The 13,410-nt window shown below is 37.5% G+C and overlaps 1 protein-coding gene across 1 annotated transcript; it reads left to right on the forward strand.

Annotated features, from left to right (window-relative positions):
- The first annotated feature begins 18 nt into the window (after positions 1–18).
- LOC140155406 (SWI/SNF-related matrix-associated actin-dependent regulator of chromatin subfamily B member 1-like) lies at positions 19–11,135 on the forward strand. The gene is made up of 8 exons (XM_072178250.1): positions 19–162; positions 3,569–3,680; positions 4,518–4,779; positions 5,429–5,556; positions 6,042–6,211; positions 6,740–6,927; positions 7,933–8,064; positions 9,096–11,135. Exons 1-8 carry the CDS (start codon positions 64–66, stop codon positions 9,133–9,135), a joined length of 1,131 nt encoding a protein of 376 aa, XP_072034351.1. The 5' UTR covers positions 19–63; the 3' UTR covers positions 9,136–11,135.
- Positions 11,136–13,410: the final 2,275 nt, after the last annotated feature.

Genomic DNA, 13,410 nt, shown 5'->3' on the forward strand with positions numbered 1-13,410 from the left:
TGACCGTTCATAATCTCATTCTAGAAAGCGCAGTTCCCTCATTAGCAGAATTCGGCAGGCAAAATGGGAGACAAAAGCGGAGGATGTTTGCGGACATTTGGCAAGAAACCAGATGTTTTTGTGTTCGAAGAAAATGGAGATCGTTATATGATCGGTTCAGAGGTATGTAAACTTCATATTGATTCCATAAATAACTTACCATATCACCGTAAAATGGATTCTCATGGATTTTTCTCCTCTTACTTTTGTTTGGCAATGTTTGGAGCTTGTTGAATTCGGCAACCTGTGCGATCCTGATTTATTTACATGTACATGTATTTACCGGTAATTTTTTTTTTTTGATTTTGAGTATTATCATACATTATGATATCCCTCCACCTATACTGGAGCCAATTGTTAGGATCATCATTCATGGTTGACTTAAAAAAATTGCGTCAGAGATTTTTATATGAGATAAGACTAGTACAAGGAACTTAAATCCCGGACTTAAATACGATGTCGATGTCCTCATTCACAAACTGATACTATCTCCATCGTATAAGACTGTTACCGCACGGTAGCTGGTTGAAGGAATATACACAGTCAAGAATAGGCTCCATCATTTTTTTTGTTCTGATCCCTCCCAGTCTCCCAAAACATCAAACCATCAAAAGCGTTGCACATTTACTTACTTTATATCCAGGCTGGACACATCACACTACCGTGTGATGTGTCCAGTTCGTCGCCGAACTCGCATATAACATGGAGAGCTTAGCATAACGGCCTGCCTATTTACGCTTCCTGAAAACACTCTTGCACATAACAAAACCACAAATTCACTAACTTCAACTTGCACTACCGACACCATGAAAAATATTTTAATTATTACCGATCCTTCAGAATACTTGCAAATATTGGCAGTTTCATAAAATCCTGCTGCTGAAAATCGTAAATTCCACAATCTTCTGTCAGATCCAGGTCAGTAATCACAGGTGGGCGAATCTACCAGCGTGACAAGACCAGAGATAATAAAAAGGATGAGAGGCCACGCCGTACAAATAGCTAGCCTGATTGGCAAGCGTAAATCGCTAGCCAGATCTTCTCTGATGCGTGTATGATGAGTAGAGACCATAGAGCCCTATAGGGCTCTGTGGAAGAAACGGTTCCTAAGTTTGAAGCCATGGATAATAGATTCATTTATACGAGGACCATATTTTTGTACCAATCACAGAACAGAATTTCACTTAACTCACAGCTGTCAATCATTCTTGTGAAACGTAAGCTCCACCTAGTATCAAGGTCTTCTTCTGCGCATTGGTTGTGCGCATTAACTAGCCTCCAGCACAAATCCTGTGCACACGATCAGGTTGGATGGGCGGTTTACGCCTGGTTTACACAACAGGAACTGCGATGCATCCTAAACTGGATCGTTTCCGAGTATTCGCATTGCATGGTGGGTAATCGCCTGCCAATTTGCGTAGCTCCACGTTCACAACAGTTTAAAATCAACACAGGTAAATCCATATAAAAATTAACATGGACACAAAATTGACATAGCTTATGTAATTAAAATAATAAAATGTAATATTATCATGATACATGTAGATGCACGTTTTATTAAAACTTGAAAAGATTATTAAGTCCAATAATTTGTTTGTGTTAGCTTGCACGAGTCACAAAATGGCGACCCATCATGCATTTTCTGCATGTGCCGACATTAGTAACTCATAGTGACTGTCCTCAAACTAAGCGCCAGTGTGTCTCAGGCCTGATAACGACCCCAGGTAATTTAATGCAGAAAGTTTTCTTGCGAACAGCTGCAGGTGACAATTAAACAATGAACACGGCTTGTTTATGTACATGCGTGGGGAGGCTTGTACATGTCGTCAGCTGGCGTGTTTTGGACATGTTCGCGTAAAAAAGTGTCGTTTTTCTTCATGAAAAATACCAGCGATGACCAGTTTTTGTGGGCTAGTTGATTTACAGGTATGTCGGTTCGTCATAGGGTAGAAATGATAGCTGTACAATTTGTATAACATACAGTTTAACATAGGCCTAAACATTTATGGGCACAAATCGACCTTCCGTATTATGCACAAGTATGTGGAAGTGGCAGGCATATACTTACTTAAGACTGTCCTTTTTCATATAACGCAAACAAAGTATGGCCAAGTTTCCTAGAAATGGTCAAATTTTGGCAAGAAATATCTCTGTGTAATCCTATGTAAGTCCCATATCACATCGTTATCGGCGATCGTGATTTTTTTTTTCTGAAGTTTGGCTGGTACCCACTAGCGTCATGCACGTGACATGACACAGCTAAAATAATCGACCGGAAATCGGGGATCATTAAAATGTAAACAAATTTCAAAATTTTTATACAGAAAGTTGTAAACTTCTTAATGGCGAGCAGTCCGAATTTTGAGCCATACAAGTTTACGTGGTGAACTAAGATAAGACACTCGCTGCAAACTGCCTATACCATGCTATACAGCAGTTGAAGACAGGCAATTCGCAAGCGTCGTCGCTGGCCAAGTCTTACTACGATCGTGTAATGAGAAGATACCATAGAGTCCTACATAGAGATCTGAGGAAGAGACGGTCCGAATTGACCTACCTTGACCTATAATTTATAGGAGAATCACATTAATTGTACCGGTACCGCTCACAAAACAAAGAATATAAGTCCGCCCACCGCTGTCAATCATTCTAATGAACAAATAAACAAGCTCTGGCAATGGCGTAATTCTAATTATAAATGAGAAAATCACATTGTACATGTACTGTCTGCTGTACATACTAGATGTCTTCCAACAAGTGCTGGAGTGTCGCGGTCCTGATTGTGTCTAAGTTCAATATATTATATTATAATCTTATAATAATTTGTGTTCATGTCACTCATATGATTTCCAAAATACATTTTGATTTTGCTCGACAAATCTAGCCAAGAATTTGCTCACCGATAGCTTCACATTCTAGGCTAGAGACCATTGCATTCAAAATCTAGTCGGATTCGCTGAAGCATGACACCATGTAAAGCAATGGAAGTTCAGAAGTAAACACAGCCGATCACGACAGGCGAATGAGGCGATCGCATCAAAAATGTTGCTAAAATTACACTTCAGCAAAATTTTAGACTGTCCAAAATAGGCAAATCTTACTCAAAAGATACAGTTGACTCATCGAAATAACTTTCATCCAAATTTCAACATTAACAGAATAAATAACCTCTGGTGCAAAACCTTGCACCGCGGGTGTCCGACCGAAAAATTACAGCAACGCACTCTATCATCAAATGCGTAACTATCGTGTGCAAATTCGAAGCTAGAGTTCTCGAGTAAAATACATTGGATTTGTACTCATTTTAAAATCATTTTAAATTACATGTATAGACTTTGACATGAACACAAATAAAAACTTGACATTTATATGAAAACACATTTTTTTTTTCAAAGTCAACCATTTTAAACCTAGCATTTAGCTCTAGGCCCAGGGACACTGCAAATAAAGAAAAATAAATAAATATAATTCGCATGTCCAATTGTCCATGATATACGATGTACGATTTGATACTTTTTCCTCCTTGCAGGTGGGTAATTACCTGCGTATGTTCAGAGGATCCCTGTACAAGAAATATCCATCACTATGGAGAAAATTGGCATCCATGGAGGAGCGCAAAGCCATTGTGGAGCAGGGAGAAAGTAAGTCACATTTATTGATGTTACATTTTGCTCAAAATTCATGAAACAATATTACAAATAGGGTATTAATAAATGCCTACCAAAAAGTAATTACCCCCTTTATTATCCCTATTACAATATGAAACTCAAAATCTATGCATCAAATTTTAAAACTGAAATAACAAAAACAAATCCAGGTTAATTCTGCAAGTTTTAATACCTCATTTATTGATAGCTCAAAGTTTGTAGCCATGGTGACTCTTTGAATGAAAAAGATACATTTTCAAAAGTTGCACTAAAAATCTACTCAAGTCAGTGTGCCATTACATTCTCTACATGATGACTGATCAAGAATCACCTGTGGTGACCAGTGACAACCAGGCACTCTAGCAACAAAAGCAACATTTTCAATGGGTTTAGGTGCAACTTTTGAATGGGGTCTTTTTCATTCAAAGGGTCACCATTGCAAGAAATTTTGGGCTATTAGTATAATTAGGAAAAATGAGGCATCAAAATTTGCAAAACAAAACTGGGTTTCCTATTGGTATTTCAATTTTGGTGCATAGGTTTTAAGTTATTTATATTATTATCTCATAATAAAGGGGGATAATTACGTTTTGGTAGACGTGTGCATGTATGTATGATTCAATACTATTATATTATAATTTGGGACAGTAACCATTCCATATGACAGTGGGACTTGCAGCAAGTGATCATTGATTTCAGGGGAGGGGGATGGGGTCTTATTTTTGGATTGGAGGATGGTAAAGATCATGAGGAAACCTGCAAACATTTTGGAGTCGGTACTCTTTGATTCTGCCTCATCAGTTAATCCATTTTAACATTTTTCTCCAACAGGATTTGGCCAACATGGCTTAGCTACCAATGTAACACTCTTACGAGCTGCGGAGGTTGAAGACATGCTGGAAGGCAATGATGAGAAGTACAAAGCTGTTGCCATTAACACAGACACTGTGATCCGTGAGACGAAACCCAAGAGAAGAGGTGATTGGGTTCCGGCTATCCCTAATAGCTCACATCATCTGGATGCAGTACCGTGTTCCACACAGATCTCACGGACAAGAATTGGGACTAAGAGACAGAGGACATTCCCTATGTGGTAAGTAATTAAGATTTGTTACAGTTTAATGCAAAAGTGCCGGATGTAAATGAAAGGAGTTGTTCAAAGTTGACATTTTTAAAATGGCTCCAGCTTAACATAATGATGTCCTGTCTTAGTCATTACGTCAAAATAATTTGTTACTTTCCTCAGCTTCCTGATTAAGCAACCTCACCAGTGAGGCTCGACTTGATACTTATCTGGTCAGTGGGTGTCATATTGCATTTAAAGACATAACATACAATTGCTGGCAAATATTCATTTGCTATTTCACAAAAATGCAAAAATTTTGATTATATTACTAAATGTCAGGAATGTTTGTTTTTTTAAATCAATTTTAAGCCAAAATAATGTGGTAAACCGTTTAACTGGGGAGCTCCAGATAAATGACACTTTGTCACAAATTATGATAATAATACAAAGCTGCTTTGTTTTATGTAAACACAGTGAATTAGGCTGCCTGGTTCCACTTTAAGTTGGAACATTACAAATATATGCCAAAATATGCCAAAAACAAAACAAAAACAAATATGCCTTGCAAATAAAAGCAATGAAATTTATTTTAAAAATATCACAAACTGTAAATCAACTTGCTTAAACCTTGGTGGTTTAAAAAGTTTTCATTTTTAACTCTCTTTTTTTTTACCAGCTATGATGACCATGATCCTGCTGTGATCCATGAGAATGCTTCACATTCAGACACTCTCGTCCCAATCCGTCTTGACATGGAAATTGAAGGGCAGAAACTAAGAGATACCTTCACCTGGAATAAAAATGGTAAGTAATGGCATGCTCTGTCAGATAGGTAGTGACATGCAGGTTTTCAAAAAGGTGGAGGGGGTCTTGATTCCTCCAACTATACCGAAAATATTAATTTCTTGATTCCTCCAACTATACCGAAAAATATTAATTTCTCGATCCTGAGAGTATGAACATACTGCGTGCACTGCGTAATGTCACAAGTTTAGTGGAATGACACAATAGCGCGATCGATTGTGCACACACAGGAAATGCAGTGCTACCCAAAGCGTGTGTGTACGCTTGACGCATTGTCATTGTCATTGTATGCCGATTGAACTCTCAGGATCAAGAAACTATTAAAGAATATATTTTTTTAAACAATTTGACCAGGCAACTGCTACCAATGCCAACAGGCATGTTGCTCTCACATTGTTACTTAAGTTCCAGTTACCTGTATATCTCAAAATGTGAAAGTTTCCAAGTTTATCAGTATAAAATATTTCATGTGGTTTCTTTTACAGAAAATCTAATCACACCTGAGATGTTTGCTGAGATTCTGTGTGAGGATCTTGACCTGCCACCGCTGGCATTTGTGCCGGCAATCTCACAAGCCATCCGCACACAGATAGAGGCATATCCAACAGATGCTAGTATACTAGAAGGACAATCGGATCAAAGGGTTATACTCAAGGTAAGAGTGCTATGTTTAATCAAGCGAGAATTTCTTATCACCATCTTCGTTTATGACCTTTTGCTAAACTTGATAGACTGGATCTATTTTGAAAATATGTCCTGTTTTAAACATCTAGCAGCAAGTTCGCATAAAAGCTGGCAACCAAAATTATTTTGGTTAATGCGGGTATGCTGAATTCTTGATACCGTTTTGTCTGCCAAGCTGTATTGGAACCCTTGGAACCCCTACATGCTCATATAGGGGGCAAAAATTAAACAGTCTCCAAATTCACTAAAAAACATGTGAAGTTATTTGTGTGGGTCTAAGAATCACAAAAATGTAACATATTTGCACGTATATCTTAGTTACAACAAGGCATTAAACCCTTTTGGTTCTCTGTGCAGAGGGTATTCCGTAAATATACCGTTCACCCTTTGACAGTGTTGATTGTGGAGGAGGAAAAGATTTGATGTACATGTATTTCAAAACATGAAGAAAAGCTATTCAAAACTAAAAATTGTATGTTTATTTTATTATTTGTTCTAGCTTAATATCCATGTGGGTAACATTTCTCTGGTGGATCAGTTTGAGTGGGATATGGCAACCAATAACAGCCCAGAGGAATTTGCCATCCAATTATGTGCAGATCTGGGATTAGGTGGGGAATTTATCACAGCTATTGCATACAGTATTAGAGGACAACTCAGCTGGCACCAGAGAACGTATGCATTTAGGTAAGATTGGGGTACAGCATGCACACCTATCAGCCCTCGAATTAAGGATCTGAAGGGCCACAGCAACTTTTTTAGGGCAAGTTGAAATTTGCCTTGCATTTTTACTGAAAAGGCAAGGCAGCACGGCAGTTTGTAATATTTCAAGAGGGCATCATAGCAACTGTTGAAAATTTGAGAAGGGCATCAAGGCAATTTCTCAAAAGTGAAGAAAACACACAAAAACATAGATAGATGATTTTATAATGAAGGGGCAGGGCTGGGGCACCAACAGCAACTTCATTAGAGGGCACTGCAAGTGACTGCCTTGGGTAAAGGACATATTTTGAGGGCATTACGGTAGTGTGGATGGGCACCACGGCAAAATGCCATGGGTGCCGTGGGTTAATTCGAGTGCTGGCACCTATGAATAAATTATTTTGAAGATTTTAGAATCTAGTGTGTTTAATTGAGTCTAGTTGCACGGGGCAGTTGTGCAACACTTACTTTGTCATGAAGATATAGAGCGAAATTCCTTTTATAGATGTGGTTTATAATTTCTGTCAGCATGTGTTAATTCTTAGTGCGTTAGTAGCTAAATCTTCACTAAGTTTTTTACACTAGTTTTCAAGCCAACTATTTCGAAAGCATTCTTTTTATAAGGGTATATGGATAAACAAGAGCACCATGGCTAAGTGCTTTCAAATTTGACAAAATTTGCGGTTACCAAGACTTCTTGAAAAGAAAGAGACCAAGTATGACATTGTGACTTTCCATTGTTTCACTAGTTGCTTTCAGATCAACCCTAATGTTTCAGCGTTCCACCCCTGCTGTCCCAATCTGTTCAAGTTCAGGTGGATATTCTTAATTTAAAGAAACAAACAGTAGCGCTTTTGGTCTGTTCACAGCATAATTATAATGGTTTTATATAGAAATGGAAGTTCCAAAAATGTCTCTGTGAATGTTATTATTTTATATTTTGCATTATTTTTGAATTATGCAACCAATTCTGTGTTATTGTTTTAACAGTGAATCACCATTGCCCCAAGTAGAGATAGCCGTCAGGAATCAAGGAGAAGCTGATCAGTGGTGTCCATTTCTAGAAACACTAACTGATGCTGAGATGGAGAAGAAGATCAGGGACCAGGATAGAAATACAAGGTATGCTGACTACAAGTACCAACTACATTTTCTCATTAGGCCAAGGAAAAAAATTATATTGGTATTACCTGACACTCGTACACAAAGTGTGCCTGAGTTTGATTATAACAGACGATGTCAGGCGCAAAATGGTCTTTTTAATTCTGTCTTTGATTATAGTGGATACTTGTGGAAACCCTGTAAAAGAAAATAATTTGTGACCAAACTGTTCCTACGTAATGTGAAGAAGACAAAGTTAACTTTGAATGAAGCTATGAAATATATCTAATGGTTGTATTGTACTGGCATTCACAAAGATAGAGCAATGAAGGAAATCAAATGTATTAGAAGTGTGATCTTATGCAATCACCACAAGCAAAGCAATTTCTGTCAGGGACCACTTATGAATGCATACCTTAAATACAGAGACATGACAAAGTAATAACAAGATTGTTGTTATCAAAATTCTATAGTCCTCTTGTCCATCACATACTTCTGTGGCTTAGTTATGGACTCGGTAGTTTACAGAGGTGAACATCCTGTCTTGTCCTTTTTGGAAAGTCACATTTGGGGGTGGGTAAGCCTGCATTCTTGCTATGTTCTTGGTTTGCTTTTATTTTCTTGTATCAAATGGTAGAATGCTTCTCAACCACCTTTTGATTTGCTGTAGTCTCTAATCCATTGTGCAAGATATGTAGGGATTAGAGGCATGCATACTGACCCGGTGGGGTAAGTTGCCCCTGACAAAATTGACCATATGTTGTAAGGTTCATATTTATTTGGCCTGGTTTTAGGCCACAATTGTTCTCATTTTGGCCTATTTAAGCATTAAAATTTTTTGTTCTAGTAAAGTCATTTCAGGAGGCGGGTTAGTGGGACAATTTGTACGGATGTCAGGCGTGTGTGCTTAGAAGCCTTAATTAACCAATACTGGCACTGAACAAAAGGGGTGAATTTTTAAATGTGAGTGATTATGTTTCATGATAATTTATTTGCCCTTATGAAAACACTTCACTTACATGGAATTACTGTTATTGTTTTTCACTATCTAGGCGTATGCGACGTTTGGCCAACACAGCTCCAAACTGGTAACTGCAGCACAAATCACAGCTTCTTCAAGACATCAATGGTCATCTCAATACTCCAGTGAAGTTACTCATAAGACTAGAGTTGTATGGGAGATCTCATGTGTAGGGGACAATTCAACATTACTGATTTCCATTGAAGGATTGGTTAACATTGTTAATGTATTTCATCAATTAAGCAGCCCAGTTATAGCTCAACCGATAAGGCGCCACATTCTTGTGCAAGGCGGATGCAAGTTTGCAGCCCCCACCAGTGAACAAATTGAGCTAGCTTCCCCTGGACAAGGAACTTAATGCTAATTGGCCAGGTCCTGGCTGTGATGGTTATTTTATATATAGGCTGATTAGGGTTCTGCACCTGTATAGAATTGCATCTGTGACTCTTGTAACTGCACTATACTGGTGGTTTTTTTAAATAAACTATTCATACTATTCATGCTATTGCAGTTATTAACTATTTTGTTAATGTTAACCCTAACCAAACTGAAACTCACTATGAAAAGAACTGCATGCATGGATTCCATGTGATGCGATGATGCAATCTGCCTAAGTCGTATATATAGCCAGGCAATCGCTGACCGGGCCAGCAAAACTCTAGTGGGTATGGGCCGGTGATCTTGTACGTGACATGTGAGGGGTCAGAGGGTCTAATCCCGGGGTGCCAAGTGACTTCTTTGTTCACCTTCTCTCCTTTTTCATTTGTTCTTTCCCTTCCGATAGCAAAAACCCATGAGTTATGTTAGGGTTGAAGCAGCCAGTGAAATGTCATATTTTAACTGTTCACTTTCTTCTCTTGACCTTTCCCCGTCAAACGACAGGTCAGATTTTTTTGTTTCCTAGGTATTTTAAAATCGACATACCTAAAAATCAACGTACCATTGTGTTCCTTTTGTTATTATTGTATTGTACTGGGAATGGGATTTATTTGTGACACCCTAGATAGTGTCTCAATGTATACATCTGTAGTAGCATTACATAATAATTGTAATAATCAGTTCCCTATACTCTGATCAGCTCGTAATCGGCAGGACTCGTGACATCATGGATTGATATAGAATGGCGTACACACATTTGGACACAGCACCTACGCGAACTGCGCTTTGCGTATCGTGTGACTGATGCACTTTTGTTGATTTACGCAGGCGTAAGTTGGGATTTTATTGACTTGCGCAGTAACAAGAGCCGAATAATTCTCGCCTATTATAAGCTGATCATAGTATAAGGTTCAAGTAGCAAACTAATATCAAGATGTCAAACTACTTGTTCAACTCGTAATATTACTCATAAGCTAACATTATTGGGTTTTTAATACTATTTATGTTAATCAAGTCCCAACTTAAGCTTGCGTAAAATCCTAAGTGATTGGCGTAATACTTGCTACGCCCAGCTGTTATGACCTTGGCTCATTAAGAGCTGAATAGGGAATTTATTTTATGTTATTACACCTCATAAATATTCATGAGCAAATCATGCCACTTTATTGGTCAATCATAAATGGCACAACCTATTTCCATATATCTACATGACAACTTCATCCCCACAGCCAAAGTTTGGTGGAATAAAACAAATACTACATGGTTTATATCGGGAAAATATGGCAACTATTTTTCACTTAGTACATGTACTGGCTACGGGCCTATCACCACTCACCCTAACGGATTGGGGTGATAGGCCCCTTACTATGATCAGCTCTTAATAGGTAGGAATTATTCGGTTTTTGTTACTGCAGGAGTCAATAAAGTTCCAACTTACGCACGTGTTTATTCACAAAAGCACGCATCATCCACACAATTTATGCAAAGCACAACTTATATAGCTGTGTGTACGCCATTCTGTATCAATCCACGATGTTATGAGTCCCCTTAATACGAGCTGATCAGTACCTCCATTTGTATACTACCATTCTGTAGAATTATGTAATGCTATTATGTTAGTTGTATTTTTGTTTAGTCTTACAGTATTTGTAATGTGGTAAACTGATTGTGTAATAAAAATATCAGAACAAGACCATTTTTGCAACATGTTATATCTATTAAATTGTGACACCTGATGAGTTCTAAGTTCCCCTTTAAGACTTTTATTAATATAATGACAGTAACCAATTTATACAAGATATTGGGAACAATAAAACTACTGCTTAGGCACCAGAAACAAATTAGTTCGATCTTTGGATCGACTGTAGATGCTGCTTCGATGCTTGTTAGTAATGAACTATCAACTAATTAATCAGAATTAACGCTAAGTTTATGTTGGTCGATATCACTACATTAACAATAGTAAATTAATTGATTTCATGAAAAATAAGGATCGACCAAGCATCGATGTTCGATCGAAAGATCTAAGTAATTTGTTTCTATTGCCTTATTCAGCAATACAAATTAAAGGGGATTGACAACAATGGTCGGGTGTGGCCGCTACCTAGCTTGATCGACATCAACGATGCAGAGAAACAATAATACGTACTCTATGCAATTGATTCATTGATCACAAACAATAGACACAATTTTGTATAAAATAAAGCTTTATTATACAGAAAACCACATTCTCTGTGGAGTGGAGTACACAATACTTTAAAAACAAGTTGATAGTCAACATTTTACAAGTACATTAAATGTCATCTAATTTGAATCATCTACATGTAAAAGACAAGCCTATAACTCCATCAATGAAATAAAGAAATATCTCCCCGCTTAAAAAAATCTGACACTGCCATGCCCAAATCACAGTAGAAGTGACGTAATAATCGGATTAACTACCATAGCAATAGGTGAATACAATTTTTGAATAGATCGCCCTGCACTACAAGCAGATTGCACTAATTATCTGTGTATCTCAGCAAACATAGATTGAATACAATGCTACTCTTTTCAAAGATACTAATCTTACAGGTGCAAGTGATCAGCCTTTCTTTGACATCTGTGATTCAATGCATAGATACCGCGTGACCATTGAAGTGCAGGGTGATCTATTCAAAATTGTATTTATCTATTGCTAGGGTAGTTAATCTGATTAAACGTCACTTCTACGGCGAATACAGATCTTTAATAGGCTTTGAACTATAGTATATTATCAATGCTCCATAATCTGATGACCCATCCTGATATGACAAAAGAAATGAAGATAAAAGGATGAGGGTAAAGCAGAATTTCGGTAGAAGTCTCATGTAAGACAGGAGGCCATCACGATATGTTAATTATCATCAGGGGTTATGGTTATTAGGGTTTGGGTTAATGTTAGGATTAATAACACCTGACCGTAATTAACATATCATGATAGTCTATCTTAAATGATACATTAACCAAAATTTCTGCCCAAGGATGCACATATTATTTTAAATCTACATTTAGAGAACATGCCAAAACGCTACGCTAACAGTACAATGCTACATAGTTGAGGTTCTTGAACATGTCCTTCGTGCCATCCAACAGCATCAGAACCTCGCATTCCAGCAGAACAATGCTCTATCACATACTGCTAGAGTGAAAGTTTTGGGGCCAACAATATCAACTGCCTCACCTGGCTCGCTATAGGTCACTGGATCTTTCACCAATAGAGCAATTTTGGGGAGAAGAGTCCATGATAAAGGAGTTGATTCTCTGCCTCCTGCAACTTGATACCAGATGAATAACCACAAGGCTTCAAAGAGAATGGGTACTATTTTACCCTTGATCCTCGGCATGGTAAGACAGTGACAGGGTGCATTGCCAATAATGTCACAAATGCTATTAAATGTGCTATACATGATATATGACCATTTTAACATGTGCAAGTGTCTGGATTTTTTAGGCAGGGAGTATATATTTTTCTACCCAAATTCTTTGATGATCACCCACAGTACTTCAAAATATCACATACACTGTCCTTAAGCATACACAAACTCTACTACAAACAATTTTTTTTCACCCAAACTTTTTTCCACTGGATACAATGTAATGCAATATGTGACAAGATCTGGTCCATGGGGGCCAAAGGAGGCATTTTTGAAAATTGAGTTACTGTTATTTATTACATTATACATACAATATGCTATCATTTACTGAAAACACCAAATGTCTAGCATACTTGTTTCTAAAGTTATGAAGTTTTTTTAATGTCTATTTTCTAATGTATTTGATTGTTTTTTTACTCCATATTTATACCTTTATCTTAGATTCAGATTTGCTGCCTATGCCCCCATGGACCAGATCGTGTCACATATATTAATACAGTCAAGTCATTTTTTCTGCCAAAATCATTTGTCCCATCATCTAATATTCATGCCCTTCATAATAAGAAGGGATAC

Source organism: Amphiura filiformis, chromosome 6, assembly GCF_039555335.1.
Source record: "Amphiura filiformis chromosome 6, Afil_fr2py, whole genome shotgun sequence".
Taxonomy (NCBI): domain Eukaryota; kingdom Metazoa; phylum Echinodermata; class Ophiuroidea; order Amphilepidida; family Amphiuridae; genus Amphiura; species Amphiura filiformis.

What these genes read in the sequence shown, in the direction of transcription:
- LOC140155406 (XM_072178250.1), top strand. Translation starts at nt 64, where the DNA reads ATGGGAGACAAAAGCGGAGGATGTTTGCGGACATTTGGCAAGAAACCA. An exon ending in CAGAGGACATTCCCTATGTG is followed by an intron (nt 4,780 to 5,428) that starts GTAAGTAATTAA and finishes TTTTTTTACCAG; the next exon opens with CTATGATGACCATGATCCTG. An exon ending in ATCAAAGGGTTATACTCAAG is followed by an intron (nt 6,212 to 6,739) that starts GTAAGAGTGCTA and finishes TATTTGTTCTAG; the next exon opens with CTTAATATCCATGTGGGTAA.